At 35.5% G+C, this 12,889-nt stretch overlaps 1 protein-coding gene across 4 annotated transcripts in view; it reads right to left on the reverse strand.

The window, feature by feature from the left end:
- Positions 1 to 12,889, reverse strand: part of CDK15 (cyclin dependent kinase 15) — a 74,847-nt gene that overhangs the window by 34,602 nt on the left and 27,356 nt on the right. For all 4 annotated transcript variants that reach the window (XR_008998207.1, XM_057503688.1, XM_057503689.1 and 1 more), the window contains one exon: positions 3,629 to 3,722. Coding sequence is in view for 3 of the 4 variants with exons in the window: in XM_057503688.1 (XP_057359671.1) it covers positions 3,629 to 3,722 (94 nt within the window). In the remaining variant the exon portion in view is untranslated. The remainder of the gene's footprint in view (positions 1 to 3,628; positions 3,723 to 12,889) is intronic.

Raw genomic sequence — 12,889 nt, forward strand, 5'->3', positions numbered from 1 at the left:
GCTTTCTGGGGTCTCCTGCTTGCAGACAGCATGTCTCACCTCTACAACTGTATGAGCCAATTCTTATAATAAATCTCTTCTTACATACCTCTAAATATCCTATTGCTTCTGTTTGTCTGGTGAGCCATATTATAGGTCCTGAGACTGTGTTTTCACTAACTCACTTGTTATTCTGAGGCAGATCATACAGCTTTGTTTGAAGTTAGTCTCACCATTAAATATCTATTACATGAGCACCATGGATTAGATGCTACGTTGGGAGCTGGGGATATAAAGAGGCAGAAATGACTGAGTGTCTTTTTGCCTTGCATCAAATATATGCACAGGATGATTTATATATATGTGTGTGTGTGTGTGTGTGTGTGACTGTGTAATAAATAAATAAATGTATGTATGTATGTATATCTCAACAGGAGACATTTAGCTTAAATTATGCCTCAGCATGGGCACTCAGCTGTTTCCCGATGTGCTCAAATTAGGAAGGATTCAGATTGCTGACCTTTAGGCAGTGGAATATTGACTAAATATGATTCCAAACTTAGCTAGTCCTTTCTACCAAATTCATCTCATCTGTTCATTTTCTCTGTGGCTCAGCAGCTTGGAATAAGGTATTTGGTTTTTAACTGGTGGGTTGTAATAGTAACAATATCCCTTGAAAAAGAGCTTATTTATGCTTTAGATTACCAAACTGAAGCTCTAGTTTCTAATTATTATGAAAATAAAAGTATTTGGGAGTATAAAGTCAAAATTTTGGATGAAGTCAGATTTTGGATAATGCTGTTACTGTGAGTTCTCTGGTAGGCATCATCTTACCATTCTTTTAAGATAATCATACCATCCCAGTGTCAGTTCTATGTGGGAGCTAGAATAACATTGTTTTTTGAAATATTAGTAAAATACTGGTAGCTTTCATTACACCACTATAAGAGTGTAATGCTCTTAGAAGCATTATCTCAATATAACTCTTTTTAGAGGCATCTCTTATAGAAAAAAATCTAGTGTATCTATTTGTAAAATGCTGGATATAGATGCCAGTCCAATTGTTACGACAGGAAGTCAAACACCAACAATGAAAGATAATGAATGGGGAATCCAGAATCTTACTATCTCCCAGCTTGCTGACAAGGACTCTGGCTGAGAGGCACACTTTGTGGCGCCTGTTGAGCTTGTCTCGAACAAGAAACACCAAAGTGCTATTTTCCCTCATAGAAGAAAAAAATTGTGCCACCCAGTAAAATCTTTCTTTGATCCATTCTCTAAACAAACTGAAAAGCTATGGAGATGATTATAGGCTTTTCCTATCAACTACCCTGAACCTGAGGGAACACTAGGGATCCTGGAATCCATTTTGAAAAACCAACTGGACGAATTCTTCTTTTGTGGGAGAGGGCCAGAGGATGGGAAGTTAATTCTTTGTTTTGAACCTCCCATTTTATGTATTTGCACTGATGTGCCTGTGGGTGGGATTCCCATTTACCCATATGCTTCTGTTGGCTGGCAAAGCACAATGAGAAAAAGCAAAGCTAGTGAAGAGAAAGCAATCAAAGAAATAAATAATCACCACAATCATATTTTCTCTAAGGTGGAAGTTACCAGAATTGTTAGTTATTTTGTATTATGTTTAATTAAAGCCAACAAGATGGATACCAAAAGTTTTTTAATATTATGCTGAAAGCTTTAAGCTTGGGGTTTTAAAAGTTTAAACAAAAATTCAATACTCTTTACTTGGAAATTTGATGCTCAGCCCCTATTTGAAAGTTACTGAGTTCATTTGCACTTGAGAAAATCACTAAATCTCCATTTCACTGTCTGGGAAACTGAAAACCAAAAATTGTTGATTTACTCTCTCCCTGATGGCTCTTAAAAAGCAGCTCGTGAGTGCTATGTTTGAAACCACAGTGGGCTGTGGGGGCTGTTTTCTGCCTTTGTTGGAATGGAAACTGAAAGCATTTTGATTAATAGACTTAAAGACTGCATAGTTTATTTTATTCTGGTATTAAAACTGTATTGAGGTTTATTTGCTAAAAACACTTATTGAAAGAACTAAATTTCTAAAAAATTGATCAGAAACAGGTAACAGATATTCAGATATAAACACACACACACACACACACACACACACACACACACACACAGAGGTATTCCAGAAAGATGGTAAAATAAAGATTCAGGACTTCTCATTGTTATCTTTATTTCTAAAAGTGAGATTTCAGGATAAATGTAGAGGAACCTTGTGGTTAAAGGTTGGGAGATTGGAATGGACCAGTTGCTTTGAAAGAAGCAATTCCTACATCAAATATCACAGAACCCAAAATAGCTTTCCTATTTTCATCTGTGTAGACCAGATTTAATAAAATACAAATTCAGGAGCTATTTGTAAAGTTTAAATTTCTAATTGCTTGAGCCATAGTAGGCAACACACAGCTGAATGTGGTGACTTCCCCACCTTTTCCTCTAGAGCATGTAAACGTAGATGTGATAACAAAACTGTGATCTCTACCTGTTGGGGCTACTAAATCAAGATAGAGGAGTTCGAGAAAAGACAAGTTTCCTCCCCTGCACACAAAACCCCACTCTGGCAATATTTCCCAAGACACCCACATCAGTGGCTGTCAGCAAGGATGCTCCAGATGCCTGCTTGAAGCAAGCAAACTTGAGAGGGAACAGGACCAGGATAAGCAGTGATAAAACCCCTCAGTTTAAGACACTGACACATGCTAAAACATGGTGAACCTTGAAATATTATGCTCTGTAAAATAAACCAGACACAGAGGACAAATGCTGTATGATTCCACTACTACAAGATAACTAGAATAGGCAAAGTCAGAGAGACAGGAAGTAAATGAAAGGTAGGGTCTGGTAGAAGGGAAGATGGGAGTGATTATTTAGTGGGTACAGAGCTTCTGTTTGGGATGATGAAAAAGGTCTGGAAATGGACGGTGTTGATGGTTTCACAACTGTGAATATATTTAGTACCTATGAACTGTACACTTAAGAATGGTTAGAATGGTAAATTTTATGTATAATTCACCACAATAAAACAAAACCTCTAAAAAAGGGGGGGAAATATACAGATGACTATAGTACATGGCATGGAAGCTAGAAGACACATAAAAAGGAAACACAACATGGTGCAAATGAGGTAGGGATGACTAATGAAAAAATGGAACCACACACACAAAAGCACCTTGACCCCTTAGGAACTGGTTTTGGGTCATAATAAATAGTATACTTCTCTCACACTAACATGGTAAATCTTTGTTTTATTAGGGTTCTATGAAAATACAGTGTCTTCTCTTCAGCTGACAAAGATCCAGGACCAAATACATGGGTGAATTTGAGCTGGGGGTGGCAGGGCAGGATTGTGCTTGAGTAGTAAGGGCAGAAATTGCCCTGGGAGCTTTGAGGCAATAATGATGGGGAGCAGGTAGATTCAAGTGCTGTTACAGGACACCAGGGGGTTTCCTAACCACTCATTTCCAAGGTGCTTATACTTGTGACAAATACCACAGTGTCGGTAACCTTAATATCTCGCACAGATGGATTGCCTCGTCCACCTCTAAGGCAAATTTGAGTCAAAGCTCAAAATGCAGACATTTCTTCTCCTTAAGAGGAATTCTTCTCTTACCTCCCAGATCTTCTCCAGCTGTTCAAGGATGTCAGAAACTCCAGGAAACAAAGGCTGACCCTGGAACATTTCAATAAAGATGCAGCCTGCCCCCCTAGCAAAGGAAACAAGAGTCAACCGGACACTTTCAAGGAAACCATACATATGGACCTGAACTACTAGCATACCTCCTCCCAAGAAAAACTTTGGGGACAGTTAAATAGGGGCTACATGCTTTTTTTTTCCTACATGAGGAAAAAAAAGTCTCTATGTCCAACAAAAATAAGAACAGCCTGCAGCTTTTTGTTAAAATGGAATGCAACCAGCACTTAGGAACACAAGATAGATAGCAAGCATTTTAGCTCATTCAAGTTCATTAACTATCCATTTTATGGGAAGAGGGGGAAGTACTGAATCTCCAAATTGAATACTCCTTTTTTCTGAATCTAGATGCTATCACTGTAAAAGGCACCATTATTGTATGTACTATTAAGAAATGAAAAAAACCCTCCAAGTTTAACTATGACATGATCAGAATGTTTCTTTCATACTTCTAAGTATGAAAAAACAATACATCAAAAGTATCTAAAAACTTAGATTATTTTATCATATATCATACTTGCACATGCAAAAAACAGAACATGAAGTGAAATAAATTGGTTTAGGTACTCCTAAAACTTGTTTGCATGGAGCATTTGACTCAGACTCTGATGCCTGTGTTTATCCACAGTATTGTCCTATATATGAGGAGTTTGATGATGCAGCATTTCTTAAAGTAATCCATAAAAAAACTGAGAGCGATTGATATTGGGCTCCTAAGCTGACCTTGCAATTATGTAGAGTTAGTCTACTTTTTACTCTTGCTTAAAGAATGTTGCCAAACATATCTGATTCACTCCCTCTCCGCAGCCATTGGTTCCTAGGGGTTAAAAAAAGAAGAAGAAGGAAAAAAAAGCTCTCCTGTCTTCAAAACTTTCTTCCAAGTGCTGCCACCCATTCTGCAACTGTTGATGCTGGCATGTTTGATGTTCACACATGTGCAATGGTGACTATAGTCACAGCTGCCACCTGGCTGATGGCTATTGTAAGATGCTGTTGATTGTAAGACCCATCCTGATTTAAGAGAGAATGTGCTTCTTAAGATAGATCAAATTGGGTGAAATATAAATTTTCTTTCCTATCTAGTCAAACTGGAAAGGTATTTCCAGTAGTAAGGAATTCCCAGAAAGGAGTAAGATTTATTTTGCTAATAATGCACATTTTTATTCTTATAAGTCTTTGAGTGATAAAAATGGTGCAGGTGACTGATTACAGAGATTATCCCCATGGTTCAGTACTTGACTCCAAATCCCTTTCACCATAACACATGATTTTGCAAATTGCCTTAATCAACTTAACATTTTTTTGTGTGGCAGACAAAGAGAGATATTTAAGAAAAATATTTTATTATAGATCATCATATTATTAGAGATTTATTATCAAGTTCATTTTAAATATGGTCTTAATATTACTCATATGTATTTACTACACATGATAAGTTTTTACTTTTCCTATCTGACTGTAGACACGTACTATTTAATTTACTTTAAATTGTGTAGGAGAAAGATTTCTTGATAAACAAGTTTAAGGATAATTTTTATATTGTGTCTGATTTGGGAAGAGAATAAATAGTTTTTTTAAAGATTGAAATTTAGCTGTATCTTCTCATGTCAAAAGAGACAAAACCTGTTTTTATAACCTAATATTTGGTTTGCATTTATAATAATCAACTAGCTTATTCTTAGAATTTTGTGTGTGTATATATATATATACGTATATATATACATATATATATATATATATACATATATATATATATATGTATATATAAATGAAAGATGGCCTAAGTTTTTCAAGCAGTTTTTTTTCCTCCCTGAAACATCAGGTTGTTTTTATCCCCAATTTCAAAGAAGCCAATTTGGATGTAATGGCCACCAGATTTACTTTTTACTGATTTTTCATGTACAAGAGACACAAGATACAAGAATTTTGATCAGACAAATATAACTTAAGAATCTGGTGAATAGCTGAAGTGAATTTTTAAAATTCTTGTCATTTTCAGGCTCCTCATTAGTTTGTAGTTAAATATCTATCTTCTTTTTGTTTCTTTAAAGCAACAAATATAAAAGGTATAAATTAAGCAACATATGGAGGAGAATCAAAGTAATGGAAAACTGTCAAATGTTTAAAAAGCATCCTGGTTGCTAGATACTGAGTCGGTGAACGTCCTCGAATGGTCTCCACCCACTAGAAGGCCCCAGGGCATCAGTAGGATTCAAAATCAGAATCACCGCTAGGCTTAAACCTGTAGTCCCCTTTTTCCCTTCCCCTCAGAAGGCATTCAGTGCTTAGAAAAAGCTTGTTGTCTTTTCATGTTTTTTCTTATTAGTGACTGTGGGGAACCAAGATGTCCTTTTTACACAATTTCTTAATGTCCTTTACTTTCTAGTACACCAGGATGGTATACAAAATTATGTAAAATATATTGGAGAAAGCTGGATATTAAGGCCATTATGCAAGAACAACAAAGTAACAAAAGATGTTTGTGTTACATAATAAAATGATATTACTTGGTTGAAATTCTCCTTTGTATTTATATGGTTGGTGTCTTATAGGCATTCTCTTGAGCCTTTCTTTTTAAGCTTCAGTTGGGGGCAGGTTAAAATATTTCTCACCAAACAAATCTAGAGTCTAAGGTTGCGTATTTTTATCTATACATGTCATGTGTGCGTGTGCACCTGTGTGGCATGGATGAACTTAAAACATAGATAAACAATTCCTAAGTCGATTCTACTTCAGTTCCTGGAATATCCATAAATACCATAAATATCAATGCATTGACAAGAAAATAAGTCCGTGAATCTTACGTTTGAAAGATGAAAGGTATTTTCTAGGTGTAAGCATTGTTCTTTAAGAACTATACGATTCATCATCCTATTTTTAAATTTGTTCTTCAAAACTTTAATATTTTTATTTACTTCTTATACAAGTTGTATGGCTTTCATACTTTTGATTTACTTCTTACCCAAGTTGTGTGGCTATCATCTATTCTGCCCACCTCAGACTAGCCTTAAGCAAACACTTAAAATATCCTGAACATTCAGGTCTAAATAGGGAACCAGCTTCTATTTCTTTTTATTTCTCTGTTTTGTTCTTAAATCTTCATTCCTGTGGCTCTTCTCACCCTGCTTGTCTTTGGCTTCTCAGACAATTTTTGCTCTGTGGAGCTACCCGTGGGGCAGCCCATGTAGATGAAGGGGAACTTCACATGCAGGGGAAAAAAAGACTTGGTGGAATCAAACAGTGAACCTTCCAGAAAGCAGAGACACACGGGGTCATTTTATTGCTCCAACTGTGGTTCTTCAGTTAAGTTAGAGGAAACAGCTTACATGTTTTCTGCTTTTTCTGGCTATCTTCCTAACCTTTTCTCTATTCTAAGCATGAACAAATTCTTTCATAGAGAGAAAAATATTCCTCAAATTCCTGAGGCAATCTCTGGGGAAATAAACCATCTCATGAGTTTTAGGTTTTCCAGAGGTGTAAGAAGCATATAAAAGTGTTGTTGGAAAAAATGAATCAGTATTTCATTTTTCACTGTTGAAATTAATTCAGAACAATATAATACATGGCAGTGACATGACATTTCCGTTTCCTTTCCCCTGGGCCGCTCTTTACATTTGGAAGTTTGTAGCAAGAAATCTGCAGCCTCTAGGGCAGGGACAACTTTCCTTAGTCTTAAAACCAGCACCTGCCTGAGGTCAGTTTTGACTAGAGGACTTTGTGTGTCAAAATGAATCCTTCTTTAAAACCCACTTTACAACAACATGGATGAGCCCTGAAAACATTATGCTAAGTGAAATAAACCAGACATGGAAGGACAAATATTGTATGATTCCACTTACGTGAGAATAGTCAAATTTATAGATACAGAAAGTAGAATAAGGGTTGACAGGGGTTGAGGGGAGTAATAGGAAGTAATGGTTTAATGGGTATAGAATTTCAGTTGAAGATGACGACCCATTTTGGAGATGGATGGTGGTTATGGCTGCACAGCAATGTGAATGCACTCAATGCTGCTGAGTTGTGCATCTGAAAATGATGAAAGTGGTAACTTTTGAACATAGTACAAAAAAGTGAAAACAAAAACAAAAACAAAAAAAAATCATCGTCCTAAAAACCATCCTAAAAAATCCTAATAGGAATTTTCCTCACTGAAGTAGTTAATGGAATCTTTTAAGTTCAAGCATATTACATAAAGAGAGAAGAAAAGATGTTGGGAGATTAGAGAATGCTGGCTGGAAGTCCTGGGAATAACCCGTATGTCCTACTTGTTTATTTGCCATAATCTGCTTTGGGTCCTTCTGCTGACCTGTGGCTTCCAGGGCTCATTGTGAACAAGAGGCTCTTGCACTGTATACTATAATTATTTTCTTTAAGACAAAGGCGCTAATGCTCACCCACAGTCGTATGCCCCCTCTAAAGGCATTCAGTTGGTGCCCTATGGGGTTGCAAGATAGGATTTCTCCCCTTTTTTCTCCTTTGTCAATTGGAATCTTCTCCCTATGCACTTCCCCTCTTACCACTCTGAAAAGAAAAAAAAATGGGAAGAGGAATCTCAATATAAACACCTAAGGCCTAACAATTATGTACAGTGAACAAATACAGTAAGCTCAAGGAAGATGCCTATTGTTCTATTTCTACATTACTTCTTGAGTTTTACTGGGCAGATAACAGTAACAATAGAATAAATAAGAGTAATGACAATAATTTTAACTTACAATTGAATTTTCATTTTGTAAGTGTTATTCTTCATAGCTAAATTTATGAAATACTTATCAATGAAATAACATACATTTTTGTATATACAGTAAAGAAGTAAGTGATACATAGTTTAAGAAAGACTTAAACAACTGGTAAGTGAGCTGAAAGAATTACCCAGAATGCAGTAGAGAAAGTTAAGGAGACAGAAACTATAAAGGAGAGGATAAGAACTGTGAGTAATAGAAAGATATGGTCTAATAATCTTTCACTGGAGCTCCAGAAAAAGAGAATGGAAGAGAGACAACATTCAAAAAGAAAAGGGCTGATGAAAGACAGTTCATCATTGGAAGACGCACCATATATACCAAGCAGGGTATATAAAGAGAAATCCACACTAGACACCTGATAGTGAAAGATCCATGATAAAAAAATTTTTTTTTTAATCTTTCAAACACCCAAATAAAATGAGAGATCACCTGCAAAAAGAAAGACAGTAGGCTAAAGCAAACTTCTCCATAATTAGGCTAAAAGTGAACTTCACAACACCAACAGAACACAAAGCAGGGGAATGATCTCTTCAAAGTTCTGGAAAAAAAATAAATAACCATCAATTTTATTACCTCCCGGCAAGAGCACCTTTCGACCATGAGAGTTTATCTTAAGACACAAAAACAGTTTGCCACCAATAGGCCTACACTAAATAAAATTCTAGAAGATTTACTTCAAAAGACAGGAAAATTATTCCAAAAGTAAGATCTAAGATACATGAAAGAATAATGAACAGTTTGAAGTTTATTTGCACTTAATGAAAATAGCTTCAAAGTATACAATGCAAAAAATGGATAAAATTATGACAAATCAACAATACAGTGAATAATTTCAACACACTTTTCATTGATAGGTGAAAGACAAAAATGATATAAAGAAGATTTGGATGACACAATTAACGACCTCAAAATTTGGAACATGGTAAAAATCAAAACCTGTAGTGTGTACCAAATAGTTTGGGAATACACATTCTTCACAAACACATGGGAAATAACTGCAAACACTGATCACATTCTAAGCCAGTGATTCTTAGACTATCTTTGGTGAAACACCAGGTTTTTCTCACTTTGGGGGGGGGAGGTAATTTTTAATTTTGAAATAATTTCAAACTTACAGTAAAGTTGCAAGAATAGTAGTAGAAAGAACTCTCTAATACCCTTCAAACAGATTCACCAGTTGCCAATGTTTTGCCTGTTTCAGTTCATTATGTTCTCTGTATCTAAGTATCATTATCTATATGCCTATTATCTATCTATCTATCTACTTTTTTCTGAAGTAGTGGAAAATAAATTGCAGATCATGACTTCACCCCTACTAAATATGACTTCACCTCTAAGTACTTCCCATATGTATTTTCTAAGAACAAAAGCATTCTCTTACATAACAACAGAGCAATTATAAAAATCAGGATATTTAACATTTATCCAATACTACTATTTAACCCATAGTCCATATTTAAATTTCACCTCTTGTCCCCGTAGTGTTCTTTAGCAGTATTTCCGTCAGGATCCAATCTAGAACCATGCATTGCATTTAGTCTCTCTAGTCTCCTTTAATCTGGAACGCTTCCTCAGTCCTTCTTTGTCTTTCAAAACCTTGGCCCTATTGGGGATCAAAATATGCTACCCCAAAATATATCACTGTGGTATAAGGATTAGTTCTAGCTGAACACAATTGACAAAATAAAAATAAAAAACAACACAGGACAAGCTCTCTGTCTCCCCCATCTGCCTGAAAGATGGTATAAGTTCCCCTTGTGAAGATGCCCTCCTCACCCTGCCGTATGAGGAGAGGTGGACAACCTTAGCAGAGACAGAGATGGCACCAAGAAGAATCTACATAAATAACCCTTGCTAAGTTACCCTTATTTACCATTACGGTCCCCCATATACTTACCTTCCCACAATTTACCACCCCTAAAGAGTCCAGAAACTCCTTTCCTTCCCTTGTCACTTCTTTACAGATTGATCGTCCTTTGTCAGAATGCCATTAAAGCCTCCAAGCCTAGCTGCTCCTTTGGGGGTTTTATCTTCTTTCCATGAAGCTACCTCATGTCACGTAACATTTTTAACGTCAAATAAAATTTGTCTGCTTTTCTCCTGTTAACCTGTCTTTTGTCAGTTTATTTCACAGGCCCATTCACTAAACCTAAGAGGATAAAGGAAAATTTTCCTCCCCTACAACCCTTTTAAAAAGTACAGGCTAGTTACATTGTAGAATATCCCTCAAAGTGAGTTTATCATTTGATTCAGGGGTTTTCCTTTTTTGTTTTTGCAGGAAAACCACATAAGTTATATTGTATCCTTCTCAGTGCATCCTATTAGGAGACACATGATGTCAGTTAATTCCATTATTGATAATACTAACTCTCCTCACTTGGTTAAGGCAGTGCCTGCCAAGTGTCTCTACTATAAAGTTACTATTTCCTTCCTTTGCAATTAATTAGTAATTTGTGGAGAGGTACTTTGAGACAATGTAAATATCTTAGTCCTCATCACATTTCCTCTTTAGTTTAACACTGATGATTCTTGTGAGAACCAATCATTACTATATTACAAAAGAGTGGTTTTCTAATTCTATCATTTCTTCTCCAAGGTATTAGTTGGCATTCTACTGGAAGGGGGATTGTCCCTTCTTATCTGTCTGTCCATTTAGCTATCTATCTTTATTATTAACTTACATGTTCTTACTTTATTCAGTGGGTTATAATCCATTACTCTCATTATTTACTTTGATGCTCGAATTGTACCAGCTTTGGCCAGCGGGAAATCTCTTCCAGCTGTTTCCCATACCCTTTTAACATACGCCCATCATTTTTTGATCATTTTACAAAAATTGTTCTGCTTAAGAAGGTATCCCTGGCTTATCTCATGGTTTCCCTGCCCCAGCCTGAGAATTGGCCATTTCTCCAAAAAGTCCTAGTTCTTTTTAGTAGGGAATGACATTAAGAAATCTAAGATCTGAGTGGTAGATCAACACTTACATAAAATACAACAATAAATTTCTTTTTTAAAAAAATGCATCTAACAAAATTAAATGCAAATCTTCTCCAAGGGAACTCATCTCATTCAAGATCTCAAAAAAAAAATCTTCCACAAACAAAATTCTAAGGAAAATTAGCATATCATATCACTGTCGAAAACAATCTAACATGCATGGAAAAAAGATACCATATTCAAGAAACAAAAGAAACAATAAATAAGAGAAATAGACTTATAAGGACATTTGCTCTAGATCTGTAAGAGCTTAGAGAGAAAACTAAAACTTTACGAATAGGCATTAAAGACCAAGTAAACAGATGAAGAGATACACCCTGTCTAAAAAATTGAAAGACACTATTACAAAGGTGTTAATTATCCTCAACGTGTTCTATGACTTCAATGTATTTCCAATGCAAAGCCCACTAGGATTTTTTATGAAACTTGAAACACTAAATCTAAAATTTATATGAAAAGTTAAAGGGAAAAAATAGCCAAGACACTCCTGAGGAAGATGAAGTCAGTGAGGAGACTTATCCTACCAGATATCAAGTAGCATTATATAAAGCTATAGAAATTAATACAGTGGTGTATTGGTACAGGGACAGAGAAATCGACCACAGTGGAACAGAACAGAGAGCCCAGAAACCAACCTATGCATTTATGGAAACTTGGTATGTGGGAGATCTGATAGGGCAGATTACTGAAGAAATGAGGGTGAGGCAATTGGTGGCATAGGCAAAAGTCGATTTCTAATATAGTAAGGATTTAAAGAGAAAAGAAAAACTTTACAGTTTTAAAAGAATGTATTGGACAATATCATTCCAACCTCAGGGTAGAAAGGATTTTTTAAACAAGAAACAAAAGGACTACCCATAACAGAAAAGATTGATAAGGTCAGCAATATTAAAATTCAAAAGGACAATGTAAAGATACAAAAACAGAAGCCATGAACTGGGGGAGGTTACTTGTAACACACATAACTGATAAGAGATTTGTATCCAGAATATAAAATGCCTATAAACCAGTAAAGTACCAAGGATATTCATAACAGCAAAAACAAACAAAACAAAACAAACTAAATAATTGAAAGGCCCATCAACAGGAAATAAAGTGTGGCTGCATAGATCAACATGAATGAATCTTACAAGCATACTGAATAAAAAAAAGCAAATCACAGAAAACTAAAAATATTATAGTATCATTTTTATAAAAACTTTAAAGCAGGTAAAACTAAACAGTATTTTTTAGATTTCCTAAAAAATGTAAAAATACTATTTTTTAAGGGGGTGAAGGAATGATGACAAGAAAAAAAAATTAAGGATAGAAGCTCCTCTGGTGGAGAGACAGTTTGACGAGAAAGGGGCACACATCGATATGAGAGTATTGATTATGTTCTAGTTATTATATTGGGTATTGGGTTCTTGGAATTCATTTTATGATGCTTCTTAATCAC

This window comes from Manis pentadactyla, chromosome 6 (genome assembly GCF_030020395.1).
Source record: "Manis pentadactyla isolate mManPen7 chromosome 6, mManPen7.hap1, whole genome shotgun sequence".
In the NCBI taxonomy this organism is placed as follows: Eukaryota; Metazoa; Chordata; class Mammalia; order Pholidota; family Manidae; genus Manis; species Manis pentadactyla.